The sequence below is a fragment of the Entelurus aequoreus genome, linkage group LG05 (genome assembly GCF_033978785.1).
Source record: "Entelurus aequoreus isolate RoL-2023_Sb linkage group LG05, RoL_Eaeq_v1.1, whole genome shotgun sequence".
Lineage (NCBI taxonomy): Eukaryota > Metazoa > Chordata > Actinopteri > Syngnathiformes > Syngnathidae > Entelurus > Entelurus aequoreus.
Genome location: NC_084735.1, coordinates 32,678,556 through 32,699,832, shown reverse-complemented (window position 1 = coordinate 32,699,832; position 21,277 = coordinate 32,678,556). Strand labels below are relative to the sequence as shown.

Here is a 21,277-nt window from a genome sequence, read left to right as displayed (position 1 = left end):
CATTAATAAGTACTTAATAATGACAAGTTAAGAGCCATTATGTTACTAATTTGCATGTCAATAAGCAACTAATTAATGGTGAATATGTTCCCCATACTAAAGTGTTACCATGTTTTTTTACTGGTGCACAAAATGAACTGTGTATGAACATCACCGTGTTCAAAGAACAAAACCAACACAGTGCATAAACTCACAACAAATTACACACCTGCAAATCAGTCTGACTTCTGCTGTTGCCGTATCCGTAATACGCCGATAGGGAGAAGTTTTCATTTGCACGATGAGTCGGGTGTGTCTTGACCTCCGCCGAACCCCTGAGCCCGACTCACCGAACCCCTAGGGTTCGATCGAACCCAGTTTAAGAACCACTGGACTATTGGCTATATTTTTCACAAGTACTAAGTTCATGTGATACATTTTGTTAATGGCCTGAATAACATGATTGGTGTTTACGGCGATCACTCACCCGGCCTAGACAACGCGTACGCAAATACAGAAGCAATCCAAGAAAAGCAACAAACAGTTTCCAGTCATGTTGTTATGATAGAACATGCATTCAATCATTTTTGGTGATTTAACTCCCAATTCCAACCCTCTTTGGTATGACTCGGCCAGGGTTTGAACTCACAACCTACCGATCTCAGGGCGGACACTCTAACCACTAGGCCGCTAAGTAGTTGTGAGTGACTGTAAGAAAAGCTCCCTGTATTGCATTTGGGAAAGCCATTTTGCACTACCTGCTGTTCAAACTTGTGTCTTGCATCAGGGTCAATACACTTGTTCCTACCAAAATGAGGGCACATTTTAAAATAATATTTACCAATGTACAGTATTTGCATTATGAGCGGCACAGTGTCCGCTGATTAACCATAATTTCAGGCTTTAATGGCACACTGTATGTTAAAATATCATAAATAATTTGAGTATGCCCATGCAGTACAGCCATGCATATCCTAGTTTTTCCTTGAGAAAAATCGACATTCCTGTAAATCAACACGTGCCAGTTCCTTATTTAGAAAGTGGTACCAGTGGCAATGGTTGGTCATGTTTGCTACCAGGAGCCATTAAAAGCTGACATGTTGTGATGTGATGTGAGTGTTCCTGAACAGGCAGGATGCACAAAGTCAGAAAGACAAATGCTGTCAAAAGTCATTTTCCAAGCAATACAAGCGTTTGATGAGGTCCATCTCAGCGTGGCTTCAGCAGGAGAACATTTGGAGGCATCACTGATGGCTGCTTTGTGACTCTCTCCTTGCTCTGTGACCTTTTCTTTTCAACTTGTCTCTGTTTGCTTAACACAATCAGTAGCTGTGATTCCTCTCCTTGTTTTGCTTTTACTGAATGCCAGGAATTATGAAGATGATCAAAAATGATTATCCGAGCTAATCATTCAAGTGATACTAATCAACAGGAGTGATCAGCAGCATTGATTGACTGAAGCCAATAAATTGTAGTAGAAAACTAATAAGTTTTTTTATTTTTTATTGCTGTACACTGCAGTGTTGTTGTTTTTTAGTTGGCCAGTGCTTATTTGTGAGAGATTGTTTCATAAGCTCTTTACTTTCGAAAAAGATTGTGTTCAATGAATTCATGTCTAATACAGAAAAGTTTGAAAAATAAAATCTATTGATTTCACATTGTCTCGTTTTATTATGCAGTGTTTTTACACTTATTTCCATATCTGCGTCAGAACTGTGCCCATTTTGTATCATACCAATAGGTGGCGCCACAGTCCACTTGGTAGCTGCTATTTAAAGGGTTATGTGAATGTTGTCTGTATCTGTGTTGGTGTTGGCCCTGCGATGAGGTGGCGACTTGTCCAGGGTGTACCCCGCCTTCCGCCCGATTGTAGCTGAGATAGGCTCCAGCACCCCCCGCGACCCCATAAGGGATAAGCGGTAGAGAATGGATGGATGTATTATGTATATACATTTTTCAAGCTTATTTCAAAGATACAGCTACCTATATGATTAGGCTTTTATATTGAAAATATATACTGTTGTCATTTTAATAGGAACTATTCACAGCACTATAAACGTCAATGATTTGCATGACATGTTGCTATTCTATCAAATTAAAATACTGTATATTTATAGGTAGCCCAACACCCGTACAGTCGTCCCACACCACAAATATTGCGGTTTCACCACGTTGCAGATGTTTTTATTCTTACATTTGTTTGTCCTACATTAAGCATTGTCAAGTATAAAAATAGTCAAAAGGAAAAATATTAGTACTACAGTATTGGCCACTAGAGGAGACCAAACCAATCAGATCTCGCTGTTTAGTATCGTGTCTGCTGATTGGCTGAGCCTCAGCCAGTATTACCATGTTGGAATAAAAGAGCCTAAACGTAACTAAAAGATGGCATTTTCATGTTTATAGGTTTCTCATTGTGTAGAAAAATGTATTGAGATGGTCATAAACAGTTGTTTTATGCTATAAGATGTATTATTAATGATTCGGGAATAAGCGGTAGAAATGGATGGATGGATGGATTCTTATCTGCTGAGATATGCTCCAGCACCCCCTGCGACTCCAAAAGGGACAAGTGGTAGAAAATGGATGGATGGATTCCTATCTCGTGGAAATTTATTTATCGTGGTTAGGTCCGGAACCAATTAACATGGACAAGGGACAATTCTACATGTTTTTGTCTTTTTTGAAGTAAAAAAAAAAAAGACCACAATCACTGGCAGGAGAAGCTATTATTTATTATTATTATGTACAATTATACCATCATAATGTCCAGATTGAAGTGTGAATAATGGCTCCTGCTACATTCACACGCTTCTTAACAATGCTTGTTTCTTTTTTTTAGTTACTTAACCACTTATCAGTTTTCTCTAGTAATAATCCGTTAAGTGTATCTGAGGCACACGGGGAGAACATGAAGAAAATAGGTGTAAAAAACAAATGCACTGAATATGGGGACATAGAACTAGCTATAAAAAACCTCTGAAGCATGATGGTTTGTTTAGAGAATAAGTTGGCAATTCGTTACCTTTTTCAGCATTAAAACGATCCCCCTTTCAAAAGCGTCACTGTAACATGGAGACTAAAGAATAGTACTTGTCTGACTTGGACTTCATTGTAAACAAAGACAGAATTGTCTCCTCCCCTGCTGAACACGAGCGCTGTCTCTCGGGGAAAAAGGAACATTTTATTTCAAAGGCTTCAGGTCATAGGTGTGATTTTGTTTAAAATACAAGAAAACTGTATTTGGTCACACTGATGTTTTTTTTGTATTTTTTTTTTACATTGTGTGTGTGCGTGCGCATGTGTGTGTGTGTGTGCGTGTGTGTGTGTGTGTGTAGCCTTGCAGCTGCAGTCAGCTGCAGGTAGCATGTGTGATTGGTGTAAACTAAGTCATTCTATGTCTTATGTACACTTGTTGCACTTTGTTGAAGCTTACATTACAGTGCGAACACATGCTGGCCAACTAGTGTTCGCCAGAAGTGTGTGTGCATGTGTGTTCGTGCGTGTGTGTGTGTGTGTGTGTGTGTGTGTGTGTGTGTGTGTGTGTGTGTGTGTGTGTGTGTGTGTGTGTGTGTGTGTGTGTGTGTGTGTGTGTGTGTGTGTGTGTGTGTGTGTGCGTGTGTGTATTAGTTCCAGATCTTGAGGAAGCTGTCCCAGGACCCGGTGCTCACAGCCATGCCATCATCAGTCACGCCCAGACAGCTCACACGATTGTCATGGCCGGCCAGGACTCCTGCAGGAGGGTCAAACACACACAAAAGAAGACTTGTTAAACTTTCAAATGTTTTTTTTTTTCCCCCGCAGACTTGAGCAGAAATGTCTTAAGCTCACACAGAACACTGCCGTCCTTGTGTTTCCCCCGACGTCATCATTTGTGACGCTGAAACATGCACGGTTATGAATGTGTGAATATGAAAGAAATCACTGTTTAAGTCAACTATGTAGCACTTTAAATAACTCGTCTTTATTATCTGAAATGCAGGAAGTACAGTATATTAAAACCATCTATAATGCTCAGTAGTGCTTGACAATGTCCGTATTACTGTACAAACGGCAATGATAAACATTGTCAATCAAAAGTGAACATGAACTTGTTGATGCACATCTTGCATATACAGTAGCAGGTGTACCTAATGCTGTGGTCAGTAATAATGTATTAATGTGTATTTTAGTTTAGTTGTTTCAAGAGACTTCAAGGATTGTCAATTGTCCTATGCATGAAAGACATGCAGAAAAATGGAGATACCAACATGGAAGAATCGAGATACGGATTTGAAAGAATCGATATATGGCATCATCACGTACCTCTGCATTAAAGTCACCATTTAATACATTTTTGGTACAGTATGGATACAAAATACAAACTATTCTACTACTTAGCTATTAAATAAATAAATAAATACAACACTACATCCTAAATGATACCAATTATTTTGTGAAAGTGAAACAGTAAAGCAGGTAAGTACAACAATAAGAAGATGCTAATTATTTATCAGTATCAACTTTTCAGCTTTTTTTCTTGTTACATTATGCCTCTTTTGATACATTTTTGCTAGGTTTTTCGTTTTGATTTGTTTCTTTTATTTCTAAAATTTACAGTTTCAGCGAGCCTCAGACTGGAACTGCAGCTTCCAGGAGAAAGAGTATGGGACAAATGACTCTTCTGATGTCCTCTCGGACCACTGTGCCTAGATACACCTTACAGGAAGACCCCCACTCTTCGTAACTCTAGCCTTGGAGCCGGCCAATCTGGACAAAGCCCAGTTTGTTGTTTGGCCAGTTCCCTGACCTCTTTCCTCTGATCAGTTTAAGTCGGTTGACCTGCGACCGCTACTCTACTCTTACCGGTGGGGGCATTCTACAAGATGTCATTATTGTGTTTACAATTCCTCCTAAAATCTAACTGCTGCTATCCTTTAAGTTCCCCAATGTCCTGGGAGCAAGCCCCCACTCTCTGGAAGAAGATGATGGATGGATGGATTAATGGATTGATGGATTGATGGATTGATGGATTGATGGATGGATTCTGCGGGCTGCACTTCAGTAGGAGGGCACTATCGCTATAGTTGAAGGCTGGGTGCAGAGGTGTTCTGCAAGCTTCCACACCTCATCTTTCTCTTATGCTGGATCTCTGCTACTGTACGGTTAGTGGAAGGCTGGGCTGCACACTTCCACACCTCATCTTTCATTGTGTTGGTAAAGCACACTGCCAAGGCTTGTGGTGGTGCGCTGCATGGATTTCCGCTACTCTACAATTAGTCAAGGGCTAGGCTGCACACTTGTTGAGGTATTCTTCATGCTTCCACAGCTTGTCTTTCACTTTGTTGGTAAAGAACACTCCCGGGGCCTTGTGGAGGTGCCCTGCATGTCTGAATCTTCGCTGCTAATCAAAGATTGTGCTGTACACTCAATCGATCGATTAATCAAAGTTTATTTATATAGCCCTTAATCGGTGCCTCAAATGGCTGCACAAACCACAAAGACATCCCCTAATCCGAAACCCACTTGTTAAGATATTCTTCACGCTTTCACACCGTGTTGGTAAAGCACACTCCTGGAAGCATGTGGAGGTGCCCTGAATGTCCGGATATCCGCTCGTGCACAGGTTTAGTCAAAGGCTGAGCTGCACACTTGTGGCGGAGTTCTGCACGCTTCCACGGCCTGTCTTTCACTGCGTTGGTAAAGCATATTCCCGAGGCTTGTAGAGGTGCCTTGCATGTCGGTATCTCCATTGCCTCTGTACCAAACTGAAGGCTCCGTAACGAAAAATACGAACACGTGTACCCGTTACACGGTTTACTGGTTTTTTTTCTGCTAGAAGTGAAGTAACCAACGACTCGTGTTTGAATGTTAAACATATTTTTGTCAACATACGCAGGTTTGTGTTGGCGTGCACAAACGGGAAAGTGAAAATCTACAGATTCTCCTGAACCTGGCCAGCACCCACCTGCTCTGTCCCCCTTCATGGCGTCCCAGATGTTACAGTTGAAGTCGTCGTAGCCCGCCAGCAGCAGGCGGCCCGAGCGGGAGAAAGCCACCGAGGTGATGCCGCAGATGATGTTGTCATGGCAATAGAGGCTGAGCTCCTGGTCGGCGCGCAAGTCGAACAGCCTGCAGGTGGCGTCGTCAGAGCCCGTGGCGAAGGCGCTGCCGTTGGGGAAGAACTGGGGGACGCAGAGGAGAGGTAAGAGGATGCTATCACTTACATGGACAAAAATATTTGGACACCCGCTAATTGCTTGCCACTAGAGCAGGGGTGTCAAACGTACGGCCCGAAGGGCGGATCAGGCCCGCGAACAGGTGTTATCCGGCCCGCGGGATGAGTTTGCTAAGTATAAAAATTAACCTAAAATTTTTGAATGAATGAAACAGCTGTTCTAAATGTGTCCACTGGATGTCAAAATAGCAATTCTTTGTATCTTTGTAGATGATGCTACATATGTACAAAATAAACCATATTATGTTAGTACATCAGTCGAGGAAAATGATCAAACTACATAAATAACATCCTGTAATTTGATATTGATACAATTTTTTTTATCTTGATAGATTGAAAATTAACACCTAAAGAACATTATCACATAATTTATTCAGAAAATATAAATAAATTATTAACCGCAACATGTAAGTGTAAAAAAAACCCAACAACGTTACGATTTGTACATTTGTGCTTGTTCTATTTTCAAACAAAGAAAACAATCTGAAGTTATCTTTATTTTTAAGTTATCTTGCTGTGATTTTACCAGTTCGGCCCACTTGGGAGTAGATTTTTCTCCATGTGGCCCCCAGATCTAAAAGGAGTTTGACACCCCTGCACTAGAGAAGCACCGCCCTTTCCACTCGGACACTCACACAGATGGCGTTGATGTCAGACTCGTGGCCCGTAAAGGTCTGTCGGCACATGCTGTCTCTGATGTCCCACAGCTTCACCGAGGCGTCGCAGGCCCCCGATACGAAGGTGCGCAGGTCGGGCGACAGCGACAGACTCATGACGTCGCCCGTGTGGCCCGAGAACACCGTGGTCTGCTGGCTCGTCTCGATGTCCCACAATGCACTGCGAGGACGGACAGAGAACTCTAGGGGTCAGTTCGCGAAGAAAGAAACAAATCGTTGGCCTTTTGACAAAATGTTTTACTCACCAGGTGGTGTCTCCTGAACTTGTGATGATTTGATTGTCATCGATGAAACGGCAACATGACAGGTAACCTGAGACAGTATTATACATATAAGTACACAAACTAAATGTTAAAAACAACTTTTTGTAGGATGCAGTACACTTTTACGCCACTGCATCCATTTTCTACCGCTTATCCCTTTTGGGGTCGCAGGGGGTGCTGGAGCCTATCTCAGCTACAATCAGGCGGAAGGCAGGGTACACCCTGGACAACCATTACAGTATATTGTGGGGGTTTATAGTAATAAAATAGACCCATTTTTGACCAAAACATTAATAACAATAGCTAATATAATAATATATCAGTGAATAACTGGTCATTTAAAACAAAAAGGATATATTTATTTTGTGTTGTTGATTGGTTAAAATTAGCATCATTAGGTTTGCTAATTTGTCCAACCTTAAAGACACGTTTTTTTGTTGTTGCGGATGCATCTCTCTTGGTCACTAGTTTGTGTGAGTGACATGAAGAAAAGCACCGACTAGTTTGGGGTAAAGTCGAATGAGGCCACGCGTGTATAAATCTCTACACCCCGAATATACGACTAACCCTTTTTTAAAACATTTTTCCTGGGAAAAATTGTCATCTTATTGTAGTTGACATGTTTCTACAGTATGTGTAATGTATTACAGAAATTATTCAATGGTTTTAAAGATCTTTTTTGAATATATACAGAAGTGCAGAACAACTTGCAACTAGAGATGTCCGATAATGGCTTTTTTGCCGATATCCGATATACCGATATTGTTCAACTCTTAAGTACAGATTCCGATATCAAGCGATACCGATATATACATCCGTGGAATTAATACATTAATATGCCTAATTTTGTTGTGATGCCCCGCTGGTTGCATTAAACAATGTAACAAGGTTTTCCAAAATAAATCAACTCAAGTTATGGGAAAACATGCCAACATGGCACTGCCATATTTATTATTGAAGTCACAAAGTGCATTATTTTTTTTAACATGCCTCAAAACAGCAGCTTGGAATTTGGGACATGCTCTCCCTGAGAGAGCATGAGGAGGTTGAGGTGGGCGTGGTTTATAGAGTAGAGGGTAGCGGGGGTGTATATTGTAGCGTCCTGGAAGAGTTAGTGCTGCAAGGGGTTCAGGGTATTTGTTCTGTTGTGTTTATATTGTGTTACGGTGCGGATGTTCTCCCGAAATGTGTTTGTCATTCTTGTTTGGTGTGGGTTCACAGTGTGGCGCATATTTGCAACAGTGTTAAAGTTGTTTATACGTCCACCCTCAGTGTGACCTGTATGGCTGTTGACCAAGTATGCTTGCATTCACTTGTCTGTGTGAAAAGCCGTAGCTATTATGTGACTGTGCCGGCACGCAAAGGAAGCGCCTTTAAGGTTTATTGGCACTCTGTACTTCTCCCTACGTCCGTGTACACAGCGGCGTTTTACAAAGTCATAAATTTTACTTTTTGAAACCGATACCGATCATTTTGAAACCGATACCGATAATTTCCGATATTACATTTCAAAGCATTTATCGGCCGATAATATTGGCAGTCCGATATTGTCGGACATCTCTACTTGCGACAACAGATATTTAAATGTATGACTTTTGTTTATTTATTAAATTAGGTTATCATTCACAATGTACATCATGTGTCAGCATATATCTTGTGTCATGTTCTGGAAGTTTCCATACATGTCATTTTTTCATTAAGGACTATATACTGTACAGCCTCCTGTTCTGTCACTGGTTAGAATATACTGACACACTTTAGTGCTCATCTCATAAAACTGTGGCAGTGAGTTTGAATCCTGGTCAAAGTAGATCGAAAAGTTTTTAAAATTTATATTTTAATGATGTAAACATTTTTGTCCAGAGTGCAGCTGGGATAGGCTCTCCGACAAGCGGTAGAAAACGGATGGATGGATGATGTAAAATTGTTATTTTCCACTTGTTCAAAAAATGCATTAAATTAAATACATTTTGATTTTTAAAAAAGAACACAAATTGTTTTATGTAAATAAAAAAGTGTGGAAAAAAAGATTTACAATTCAGCTTCAGGCCCCAATTTAGCGTGGGCCAGCTCTGTTTAATAGCTTACCTGGCTTTAAAACTTCTATTGTTAGGTCACTGATATGTTTTATTTATTCATAAATAATTGATGAAGAAATTTTAAAATTATATTAAAAAACATATTTTGTACTATATTAAATACTATTCCAATGGTTCAGTTACAAAAATATCAAAATAAATATTGAGTGGAATTAAAATGAAGTGTTGGACAGTGTTTTCTGCTTGTACCGTAATGAAGTAAAGTAATACTAACTGGTCATTATTGTAGTATTTCTAAAACAATGGCATCTAAAGGCAAACTGATTGGACTGATGTAAATGTGACAGGAGGTAACATCTTGCTTCATTACCAACCTGTGCCTAATGAACCACGTTAATTAGGTCCCTATTGTATTCTCCCACTGGGACTTGGACATGCCAACCGACACTCCTGGTGTCATTAGTGGTTTGATGCTGGTTTCTCTCACCTGTATGTCCAGGTAGTTCCCTGCTGATCCTGACGTTCCCCTCTCTTGTCTTCAGACAGTAGATAGAACAGATGTTATCCAGGCCTCCGCACGCCACGTAGTTTCCGGACGGAGCGTACGCACAGGTCATCACCCAGGAGGAGCGCAGAGGGATGGCGTGTATCTACAAAAAAAGGTAAACACATCTGTGTAAGACCTCGTGACATGTTGCGTAAGAATGGCAAGGAACTGTTACTAACATGGGACACCTAATGGATAGATGTCAGGATTAAGTGACAACTGAGAGTACCTTGTTAGTGGTGTAGCTGTCCCACACGATCAGTTTGCCATCTTGAGAGGCGCTAACAAGAAGCCTGGGGGGACACGCATTGCGTCATGTGATCAGCACTCACTTCTAGGATTCCTATTTAAGCACACATTAACCTTCCAGACCGTTTCCTCGCATGTCAAAAACAAAAAAAAACAAAAAAAAATGACACTCAACAGGGAACAAACACCCCAAAAAGTGAGTGACTGCAAAGTGGGGACCAGCTAGAACACACACCAAGTTTGTCCATCACGGCTGCTTCTGGTGGATCACTACCCTCACTTTTTGTTGAATCTGATCAGTGGTCATCAAGACCTTCTCTGCTGGCCTAACATAACCAGAAATCATGATCATAATTAAAAATAAGAGTCATTTTAAAATTTACTTTCCTTAAATATCTATAAGTATTCATATTTTCTTCATGTCATATTATGCTACTTCCAGCGCTGTTGTTTTTAGGTTAGAGTTTTTATCCAATCAGAATTCAGCTAGCTTATGTTGCCATGCTGTACCAAATCTGCCCGGGGCCTTCAGAATCAACAATGCGGGCGTTTGTGTAAGTGAACGGGCACATACAGTTGATAGATAATTGTGATAGCCAATCAGATCACCAGTTGTTTTCTTAGTAAGACCTTCTAGCTGGCCTCATGTTGAACGTGACATTTACGCGTCCTGTGATTGGATACTCACTGGTTTGAGCCGCGGCGGTGCTATGCAGATAAGCAGAGCCACACATGGGACTGTTGGCGGATTAATGTAATATAGTTACTTTTTTAACCCACAGAGAAGGAGAACAAAATGTTGATTAGGTGGCAGATATATATTTGCAAGACCATTTTCAAGAAGAATATTCAAAGAGAAACTACATCTTGTGAGATGAAGTCAGCCAACCCCGGAAGCTAGCTCAGCTCTCCCGGCGATGAAATGGGGAAATGCCCGCCACTTCCACTCGAATCAACCGACTACGAGCGGTACCACTGGCTTACACGACGCTGAATGGGTGCTACAAATAGTGAGTTCAAATATTTTATTCCTTACATTTTTTCACGTTTAATGTTTTTTTACAACTTTTTATTTTGACAGTACCACATAAGATATGTTTTAATTGCTGATGCGGGTTTAATGATTTTTAAATGCGCCAGAAAATAGCCTATTTGTACACTGTTGATGTGTTTCAATGTGCAGTAGTGCGTGAATGTGTTTCTGTATGGTATTTCTCCAGCAATGGTCATGTGGTGACATAAATGATGGTATTTTTAGAGGTAATCATCAAAGTCGAACATCACTGAAGGCCCATGTGGGAAACGCACGGCCCGCCACTCAATCTGATGCAACATTCATCCTTATATAAGACGACTATGAATACAGTAGGAAGGGGATACAGTACATATGGCCCCATTCGTCGCAGTTTACCTGACACATGAAACGTGAAAAATTGGGGGCGTGCACTATCCACTTCAGCCGCCAGATGGCAGTCGAGTGTTGAATATCTTAAAATTAATTTGGTGGCAATTCCAACTTTGACCGCAGCGTCAGTGGCTGTGTAGAGCGGTGCATTCCGTAATTTTCAGCAGACTTCATTGCAAAATGATATCTCATGTGAGATCCCCCTAGGAATGGGGCCATATGAATCCCTTCGCCACTGTATATCGATCAATCAATCAAAGTTTATTCATATAACCCTTAATCCCACGTGCCTTAAGGGCTGCACAGACCACAACAACATCCCCTGATCTGAACCCACATCCGGGCATGGAATAACTCCAGAAGCCCAAAATGGGGAAAAAGAAGAAACCTTGGGAAGGAGCCTTAGGGAACCCCCCTCCCGTGCTGCATTGGATACCAAGTGGGTACAGTTATGGAATTATTTATGATAATGTGACCACCAAAAATGACCTTTCATGATTTTAATATCAATAAAATGACAACTGGAAGTAAATTGTCTTTAGAAGGCTTCAATATTTCTTAGCTCAGTTGTTTGATAACTCTGATTACTATTATCTTAAAATGAGCATCGGAACGACTGCTAGGATGTGAGTTAGTAATAGGAAGAAAAGCTCTGTTTCGCCTAGTTAGTTTGCATGTATAAATGTCTAGAACTGACTTTTTTAGACTTGTTTATTATATTCAACCATGGGATCTGCCAAAATGAATTGCTTGGTCCTTCATCCTCTTGTAATTAATAAACTAATGTGTTCCTGTAAAGAATTATCTTAGGTAGTATCACTAGGTGGCTCTAATTATCCTTAATATGATATCTGATATCATGTGTGCCGATACAAAGAGACTGGATTTTTGCTAAAAATTAGTTCCAACAGGTCCAACAAAAACCGCATTAAACAAAAACCAAATCAATTTCTCCCATAAAAAAATCATGTAAATCGAAGTAATCTGCTCCAGGTATAAAAAATACATAGTTTAGAGAATAGTTGAAGTTTTGCATGCAGAAAACAATGCAAAATACATAGATTACATATGAAATAATTTGAACGTTTCACATCGTGGCAATAGCTTCGCACTTTGCTAAGACTTGAATTCAGTAGTGTTTCTCACCTACTTTATCAAACTAGCACTCGCACCTTTCTTTGGCCCTGTGGTTGCTCATTTTGCAGTCATACTCAATAAAAAAAAAGCTCAGAGATTGAGTCACCAAAGTGTGGGTGGAATTCTTACGATTCATAGGATGTTTGACCGTATATGAAAATCGGGGCAGACTTTTTGCGAACATTTTCCGGTATAACTGAAAAATTATCCAAAACATTAGTCAGTGGCGACAGAATAAGCATGTCCCCACCTTGAGTCTGACCCCCAGTGCATGGCATAGATCTTAGCAAGGTGGCCACGAAGGGTGCGTCTTGTTCGCATCTGTATCCTCCCCACTGGATCCAGACCAGCTGTTATCTGCAGAAAACAGAAAAGATGAGAATATGAAAACAAGTCCATATTATTCCCACCACAACAATTATGTGACACTTGCCTGTGTCAGCGTCGAATCCCCACACGCTTTCCTGGCATCCTGTAAAACAACAATACCAGCGGAATGGAGGAAATGGACACAACTAACATCAAAGCAAGTACTCAGGTCAATAGAAATACTCAAAAGTACTCGTATCTGGTTCCTCAGTTGCTCGGCCTCCTGGCGAAGCTGCTCCAGCTCACTCATTTTGGGATTGGATGTAGCTGCTGCCTGTTATTAATGACATCACATTAATAACAATCAGACAAGTCTGTTATGCTGGCTCCATCTAGTGGTAAACCAAAGAATCAGTTAATTAAATATTCAAACACAGTGTTACTGTTCAAACTGTGTGTAATGTTACAGTGGCCAAAACTATTAAAATATACTTGTTCAATAGAACCTCTGCCGTGTTTTTAATGAATATTTAGGCCTACTACGCTACTGTATTTTAATGTTGGTGGTACTTGTAGAGCCAAGTTTTTTCTGAGGTGAAAAAAAACTTGGTAAAACATTTTTAGAACCACTGCTCTATGCAACTTCCTGTTCAGGTATAAATACTCCGCCACCCTCTACTGCAGTGGTTCTCAAATGGGGGTACGCGTACCCCTGGGGGTACTTGAAGGTATGCCAAGGGGTACGTGAGATTTTTTTTTAAAATATTCTAAAAATAGCAACAATTCAAAAATCCTTTATAAATATATTTATTGAATAATACTTCAACAAAATAAATGTCTAGAATGAAGTTCATGAATCCAGATGGATCTCTATTACAATCCCCAAAGAGGGCACTTTAAGTTGATGATTACTTCTATGTGTAGAAATCTTTATTTATAATTGAATCACTTGTTTATTTTTCAACAAGTGTTGAGTTATTTTTATATCTTTTTTTCCAAATAGTTCAAGAAAGACCACTACAAATGAGCAATATTTTGCACTGTTATACAATTTAATAAATCAGAAACTGATGACATAGTGCTGTATTTTACTTCTTTATCTCTTTTTTTCAACCAAAAATGCTTTGCTCTGATTAGGGGGTACTTGAATTAAAAATATGTTCACAGGGGGTACATCACTGAAAAAAGGTTGAGAACCACTGCTCTACTGGACATGTGCAATACGTTATCAAGAATGCATATTTTATTTAGTATTTTACTGGCTATATATATTTTCAATTCTGTATAGCGTTGTTTTTTAGCATTTTTAGCATTCTTGACCATCTTGCTACTAACTATTTATTTGCGTTTTTGCACTATTGCGCAGTGGGTGGGAGAGCCCCGCCTATTTTGCTGTTGCCATGCACAATGACAATAAAGGCCATTCAATATTTTATATTTTATTTGTTACATGTACTCACCGGACACTTCATTTGGTAAATCCCTTCCATGCAAAATATGCATCAAAGATTTTGCTCAATTTTGATCGACACTGTTTGATGATCTGTTTACTATTGAGGTTGTAAAATTGTAGCGTAGACACATCACTAAAAGAGTTAACGAAATAGGCCGATGGTAGGTATGAATCCTGAGGATAGTAAGGGTTATGCATACACAAATACATTATTATTAATGGGGAGAACAGGGTTAGTTGTCACACTCGTTACGAGAGAGTATTGTCTCTCAATCGGTGTGGAAATTGATGGAAATGGGATCAGAGCCCACCTATATAGTCTTCTCTGGAGTAAGACAGCTAAACTTGAGGTATGAGGACTTTTATTCATGAAAACATTTGGAATTTTAAGCTCCTCTGGTTTTGTCTTCCAGCCTTTTACACCGTGGCTTTATCATGAAGCAATTGTTACCTTTAGAATGTATAAAGGGAAAGCTATGGTTTGGATTAGGGGTACCAACCCATCAAGAGTCGATCTTTGGGACTTTACCATTTCATCACGAGAATATTCTGGAAAATTAACAACAAGCCCTCCCCAGACAGTGACCAGCATAGCTGCTTGCATTTTGACTCGGTTGGTGGTGTTGTTGGGGTCGATCTTGCCTTGGTTCATGACCTAAACCTAAAAAAGGTTGCTGACCACTGGTTTAAATGGTTATTAGCTGACAAAAAGTTCCAGTTGGGGTTAGTCCTCATGTACAGTAGGAAGGGGATTCATATGGCCCTATTCGTGGCAATTTACCTGACACATGAAACGTGACTAGTTGGGGGGTGCAATATCCACTTTAGCTGAGAAATGGCAGTAGAGTGTTGAATATCTTAAAATTGGTTTTGTGCCAATTCAAACTTTAACCACAGCGTCAGTTGCTATGTAGCACAGGTGCCCATTAGGTCGATTGCGAGCTACCGCTCGATCGCGGACGGTGTGTCAGTCAGGCATTAAAAAAAATAAACCTAAACATAAGCGATCATCAATCTTCATCTAAATATCTTCTACATATCTTCTATATACCTGCTCAGTGGCCTTGTGGTTAGAGTGTCCACCCTGAGATCGGTAGGTCGTGAGTTGAAACCCTCGCCGAGTCATACCAAAGATTATAAAAATGGGACCCATTACCTCCCTGCTCGGCACTCAGCATCAAGGGTTGGAATTGGGGGTTAAATCACCAAAAATGATTTCCGGGCGTGGCCACCGCTGCTGCTCACTGCTCCTCTCACCTCCCAGGGGGTGAGGGTGATGGGTAAAATGCAGAGGATAATCTCACCACACCTAGTGTGTGTGTAACAATCATTGGTACTTTAACTTTAACTTTATATGAAGTCACAAGCTGGTCCCAAAATAGGGGTAACAAACAACTTATATTCTTGTCTTCATTAAATAAGGGAAACTATATGCGTTAAACAAACTTGTATTTTTATTCAACACCTTTGATCATGTTAACAAAAAACGTCTGTTTCATATCTATCTATCTATCTATCTATCTATCTATCTATCTATCTATCTATCTATCTATCTATCTATCTATCTATCTATCTATCTATCTATCTATCTATCTATCTATATATATATATATATATATATATATATATATATATATATATATATATATATATATATATATATATATATATATATATATATATATATATATATATATATAAAATTCACTTCACTTCACATATAAGGTATGTACCAAGTCACTTCGACTTGGTCATTTGATAAGTAGCTCGCCTGCTGAAAAAGTATGGACACCCCTGCTATATAGAGTGGCGCTTTTCATCATTTTCAGCAGACTGCATTGCAAAATGATTAACCCCTCTCTTCCTCTAACGCGAGACCCACCCAGTAATGGGGTCATATGAATCCCTTCCCGAGTGGCGTCAATCATTAATAGAATCCATGGTAGTTTTCAACATGGCTTCCTGGTACAACTCACTTGTCATCAAACATACAACTAAACTTTTCTTCATAATAAAACAGGCCTGTAAAATAATTTGATTTCCCCCCAGTCCTCCCTTATAGATCTTTACACTCAGGCAGCCAGGAAAGCCACATATATCATTTAGGACCCCACGCACTCTCTGTACTCATCATTCCACTGCCATTATTACTTTAAACCAGGGGTCTCTAACTCAATTTACATGGGGGCCACTGGTGGCCGTGAAGGTTTTTGTTAACTACTTCTACCACTGATATTGTGACCTTTACCTATGATAAGCCTTCAGTAGGTATACATGTAAAATTAAATGTCCAAATTGTATATTTTGACATTGTTTAGTTCCCCAGGAGATGGTCAGAAACATTTCCGCTTGCTTACAGGAAGTTGCTCTTTGTGTTCCCCTACATGTGTTTGTTGTGCTGCAACGTTATTGTAGTCAGTGTTCTATGTAGTGGGATTCAAGATTGCAAAAATATATTTACCTATTAGCTGCGCACGGTGCACCTGCCATTACACTAAACTATGAAATTAAGTAGAGGGCCACAAAATACGGGCCTGCGGGCCGCAAATGGACAATAAAGGTTATCATAACATATCGCATACACTGTACAGTAGGCTGGCCTCAGGATGTGTTTCCTGTTCATTCTCTGCTAGGATGCATTAAGGTATGTATTTTGTCGACTTGTCAATGCAATTAAACGTTCACATTTATTTCTGCTTTCCTGCCTTTAAAAAAAAAAAAATGTTGCCAATGAAATGACATTGTGACAACCAACGCCATAGTGGATGACAACCATCCCCCGCAATGGGGTCGGTTGAAGAGCTGGAAAATGGACGAGGGATACACATTTAAAGCTGACACCTTCAACTTCAATTTAATACAGGAATGACTCTTGAAAGATGTTTGATTAGGGGTGTTCACTCCTGATAAGATACTGATATTGGACCCTTGAGTGTTGGCCAATACCGATATTAATCCGAAAGGATATCAGCAGGAATCATAGTGCATTTTGTAGTGTGGAATGTTAGAAAAGGTTTGATCAAGCGAAATTACTCCAAGAACAATGGTAGGTATGAAAAACACTAACCTTTTCAAGTTCATGGATTTCAGCTCATGACACAGTAGGTTGAATGATGCGGACACGTTTGTTACTGGATTCTTTCTACTACACTTCTGCCTTGGAGACTTTGTATGTGTAATTATTTTGCATCTGTAATTATTTGTTTTGTGTTGACAAATGCCGTGTTTTAGACTGCAGTGTTTTCAAATTTCTTATTACATATGTCTAGCTAGGGTGCTATTGTGTGCTCAGCTGTTGTGTAGCTGTAGCCTATAGCCTACCATGTTGACCTTTAGTAAATGACTTGACTAAAATACAAGAAACGATCAAACTTGTGTGCTTATTGGAGGACATTAAGATGTTCACTGACTGCTTGTATCAGAGATTGTACATGCAACCCGATATCATCTGGGTTTTTTTTGCTGCAATTGGACTGATATCTGATACCAATATCGGATCGGGAACCTGTAGTTTTGATGATGAGCAATTCAGACTAGAGTAAAACGTGACAACTAATCCTGTTCTTCCCTGTTTCGGATTGTATTAACAATTGTATTGTGTATCAGAATAATGTCGTCCCTCGCCACAGCGCCATATTCTACAAAAAGTTTGCTCTAAATTAAGCATTCTTAAGTATAAACTAAATGGACTAAAAATATCAGTACCACAGCAGTATTGGTCACTCGTGGAGACCAAACCAGTCAGAGCACGTTGTTCAGTATTGTGGCCACTGATTGGCTCAGCCTCAGACAGCATTACTGTATTGGAATAAAAGTGTGTAAAGGTGACTCAAGGGTAATATTTCATGTCTAAATGACTCTCATTATGGTGAAAAAAATTTAGGAAATAGTGAAGAGGATCTTTTATACTGAAAATATTTGATTTACAGTAGGGAAGAGATTCATATGGCCTCATTCTTGGGTGGTATCTTTAATTATTGTGCAATGCAGTCTGCTGAAAATGATGGAAAGTGCCACTCTACAAAGCAACTGACGCTGTGGTCCAAGCTGGAATTGCCACACAACAAATTTTTAAGACATTCAACACTCCGCGGCTGTCCTGTGCAGGCATAAGTGGCTAGCGCACCCCCCAAATTGTCACGTTTCATGTGTCAGGTCAACCGCGACGAATGGGGCCATATGAATCCCCTTTTGTACTGCATAATTAATGATTCATACACTTGACAGACATTCATTTGACGCGTTCATGTCCGGAACCAATTAACAGCGATAAACGAGGGATTACTAATGAAGTAAAAATTATTAACCTGCTTCTTCATCCCTGATCCAGCTATTCAATACAAATAAAAATAAACACTCTGGAATAAGAGCATGGATTTAAATCTCTTAGTTTTAGTGAGAATAAGCCCGGTAATCTATTTATGTCGGTGTGAGCTGCTTTAGCGAGAAATAATAATCTGTGCGGACTAAGCGGCCATGTAGCCCAGCCCGCATCACCGCCAGGCACACGAAGATGCTGAGGAGGGACCACTCCCTCTTGAGCAGAGGGGACCTGTTACACTTGGGCTCGCTATAATTAATTTAGCAGGGGAATATATCTTATAAGGCACTGGTCCTAATGTCCTATTTTGCTGCAGGCCAACTAGGGTCACTGCACTAGCGCCTATTTCCATCTTAAAGGCCTCCTTTGGGTGACTGGAACTTGCTACTAATAGACAAAAGGAGGTGTCATCAGCTCCACAGCCAATGAGGCGCTTCCAAAATGAGGCCTGCAAACAGCCAACGGAGGACAAAATGGCACATAAAGGATATTATTTGACTATTAGCGTCGTCCCAGCCCCCCTAACCCCCCGCCTCGTGTGGATGCATCCTCCTCAGCGAGGGGGTTCGCTGCCCCACCCCTTTGGCTTGCAGCTGGAGGAGAGCCCACAGCTAACATGGAGTCAGGGAAAGTGAAGCCATCTTTAAACATCCAGGAAATATCATGAGAATGCATAGAAATAGCAGGCCCACGGAGGCAGCAGTCATAGCAACAATATGTTTTCCAATGCGGATGGATAGAACATCATCATCATCATCATCATCACCATCATCACCATCATCATCATCACCATCATCACCACCCAGCCATCTTACACATAGAAAGCCGGCCTATAGACATAAACGATGGGTGGCTACCTGTTAATTCTCCCGATGCTCCTTCTTCTTCTTCTTCTTCTCCTTCCGCTTTTCAGATGTAAAAAAGAAAAATCCCCCTCCCCTATGAAGAAAAAAAACGCAACAGTAAGTCTTTTTTTTTTTTTTTTTTTTTTTTTTTTTTGTGTGAAGATGCACCCGAAGAAGCGTCAGTGGGCAGGCACACGGAGGAGGAAGAAGAAGAGGAGGTCTTTACACATTTCCACACCAGCAACAACAAAAAAGATATATATGTATGAATATATATTTATGTATACCCACAGCTGCGTGACCGCGTTTCCCCTTTTCACGCCGAACAAGTCCACGATGACATGGTTGTAGAAGAAGAGTCCGCGGTGGCGTCAAGGCGAGGAGCGTCCATTAAATAGCACTCCGTCTTTTTTTCTCTTTTTTTTTTACTCCGATTCTGCTCTTCGTGACGTGATCTTCATTTCCTTCCTCTCTTCGTGGCTTCCTCCTCCTCCCTCTTCATCACTAGCGGTGGGCGATACTGCACATTTTGACGTTCGATCCGATACCGGGTGAAACGAGCCAGTATGGTCGATACTGATACCGATATGTTTGTAGCTCATAGGAATGAATGTGTGAGTTGATGCCGTGTCAACGTGGATATTCCAATGTTTCAGCAGGTTTCAGGTGAATCTTGTTCGAAAAGTGAATGACAACAAGATATCATGCAAATCTTGTTTTTGTTTGATTGCAGTTACACAAGGGAATAATCCAAACAAGCTTGGGTATTATATTTTTGCTTCATGAAATCATATTCATTTATAATTCCAGTCTTTTTGTCTGCTTTTAAGCAGCTAGAATTTGAAAGTTGAGATTAAAGATTAAAGTACCAATGATTGTCACACACACACTAGGTGTGGTGAAATGTGTCTTCTACATTTGACCCATCCCCTTGTTCACCCCCTGGGAGGTGAGGGGAGCAGTGGGCAGCAGCAGTGCCGCGCCCGGGAATCATTTTTTGGGTGATTTAACCCCCAATTCCAACCCTAGATGCTGAGTGCCAAGCAGGGAGGTAATGGGTCCCATTGTTATAGTCTTTGGTATGACTCGGCCAGGGTTTGAACTCCCAACCTACCGATCTGAGGGCGGACACTCTAACCACTAGGCCACTGAGTATAGGTGGCCGTAACGTTAAAAGAAAAAAGAAAAGAAAAAAGAAACGCATTTTTTCCACATGTTAAAAAAGCCATCACTCATTCTTCAATTATATATCCAGCTGAAAATGTTTTCAATTCTGAAAAACAAACGATTTTTTACTATAAATGGCAGATTTGAAAACAAACCAAAAAAAGGGTTGATTTTCATGAAAATATTGCCATAAAATTTTATTTTGTGCTGTTTTCCTTTAATGGATTTTATTTTTTCCATCCATCCATCCAGCCATCCATTTTCTTCCGCTTATCCGAGGTCGGGTCGCGGGGGCAGCAGCCTAAGCAGACAAAAATCTGATTCATGTTAATCCAAAATGCAAAAATGTGTGGTTATCTGTGTGATGCCAGAAGCAGTATTTTAGCTTTTCCTTTGCGCTTAGCATGTTTTTAGCATAATGTTAACATCTTTGTTCAGCAGGAGTCCTATTGTCGTTTTTTTTAAAAAAGTGTCATTAAATAGAAATGAAAATAGAAAAAATGGCCCGAAATGTGTTTTTTGATTCGCATTTAAGAATTGGAAATAGAATGAACAGAAGGTACATGGACCTGTGTTGATCATGTTTATACAGTCATCCCTCATTAATCGCGGTTAATTGCTTCAGGATAGGACCACGATAAATACATTTCCAAGAAGCAATAATCAGTA

General features: G+C 40.2%; 1 protein-coding gene across 3 annotated transcripts; it reads right to left on the bottom strand.

Moving 5' to 3' along the window:
- Nucleotides 1-3,501: 3,501 nt before the first annotated feature.
- Nucleotides 3,502-19,963, bottom strand: LOC133650513 (guanine nucleotide-binding protein G(I)/G(S)/G(T) subunit beta-2). 3 transcript variants are annotated; one of them, XM_062047833.1, is made up of 11 exons: nucleotides 19,729-19,963; nucleotides 19,454-19,535; nucleotides 13,076-13,156; nucleotides 12,947-12,985; nucleotides 12,764-12,870; nucleotides 9,952-10,015; nucleotides 9,663-9,825; nucleotides 7,119-7,185; nucleotides 6,832-7,033; nucleotides 5,927-6,143; nucleotides 3,502-3,712 (listed from the first exon to the last, which is right to left on the bottom strand). In XM_062047833.1, exons 3-11 carry the CDS (start codon nucleotides 13,130-13,132, stop codon nucleotides 3,606-3,608), a joined length of 1,023 nt encoding a protein of 340 aa, XP_061903817.1. In that variant the 5' UTR covers nucleotides 13,133-13,156; nucleotides 19,454-19,535; nucleotides 19,729-19,963; the 3' UTR covers nucleotides 3,502-3,605. The 3 variants fall into 3 exon arrangements, with proteins under 3 accessions (XP_061903817.1, XP_061903816.1, XP_061903818.1); XM_062047832.1 differs by having other exon boundaries at nucleotides 19,733-19,963; XM_062047834.1 differs by lacking the exons at nucleotides 19,454-19,535; nucleotides 19,729-19,963 and having other exon boundaries at nucleotides 13,076-13,177.
- Between the last annotated feature and the right edge of the window lie 1,314 nt (nucleotides 19,964-21,277).

Bases quoted from the DNA above. Each gene is read 5' to 3' on its own strand.
- LOC133650513 (XM_062047833.1), bottom strand. From the start codon at position 13,132: ATGAGTGAGCTGGAGCAGCTTCGCCAGGAGGCCGAGCAACTGAGGAAC. The intron at 10,016-12,763 runs GTGGGGACATGC...GTGTCCCCCCAG, and splicing joins CACTGGGGGTCAGACTCAAG to GCTTCTTGTTAGCGCCTCTC. The intron at 3,713-5,926 runs GTGGGTGCTGGC...ACCCTCCTGCAG, and splicing joins CATGAAGGGGGACAGAGCAG to GAGTCCTGGCCGGCCATGAC.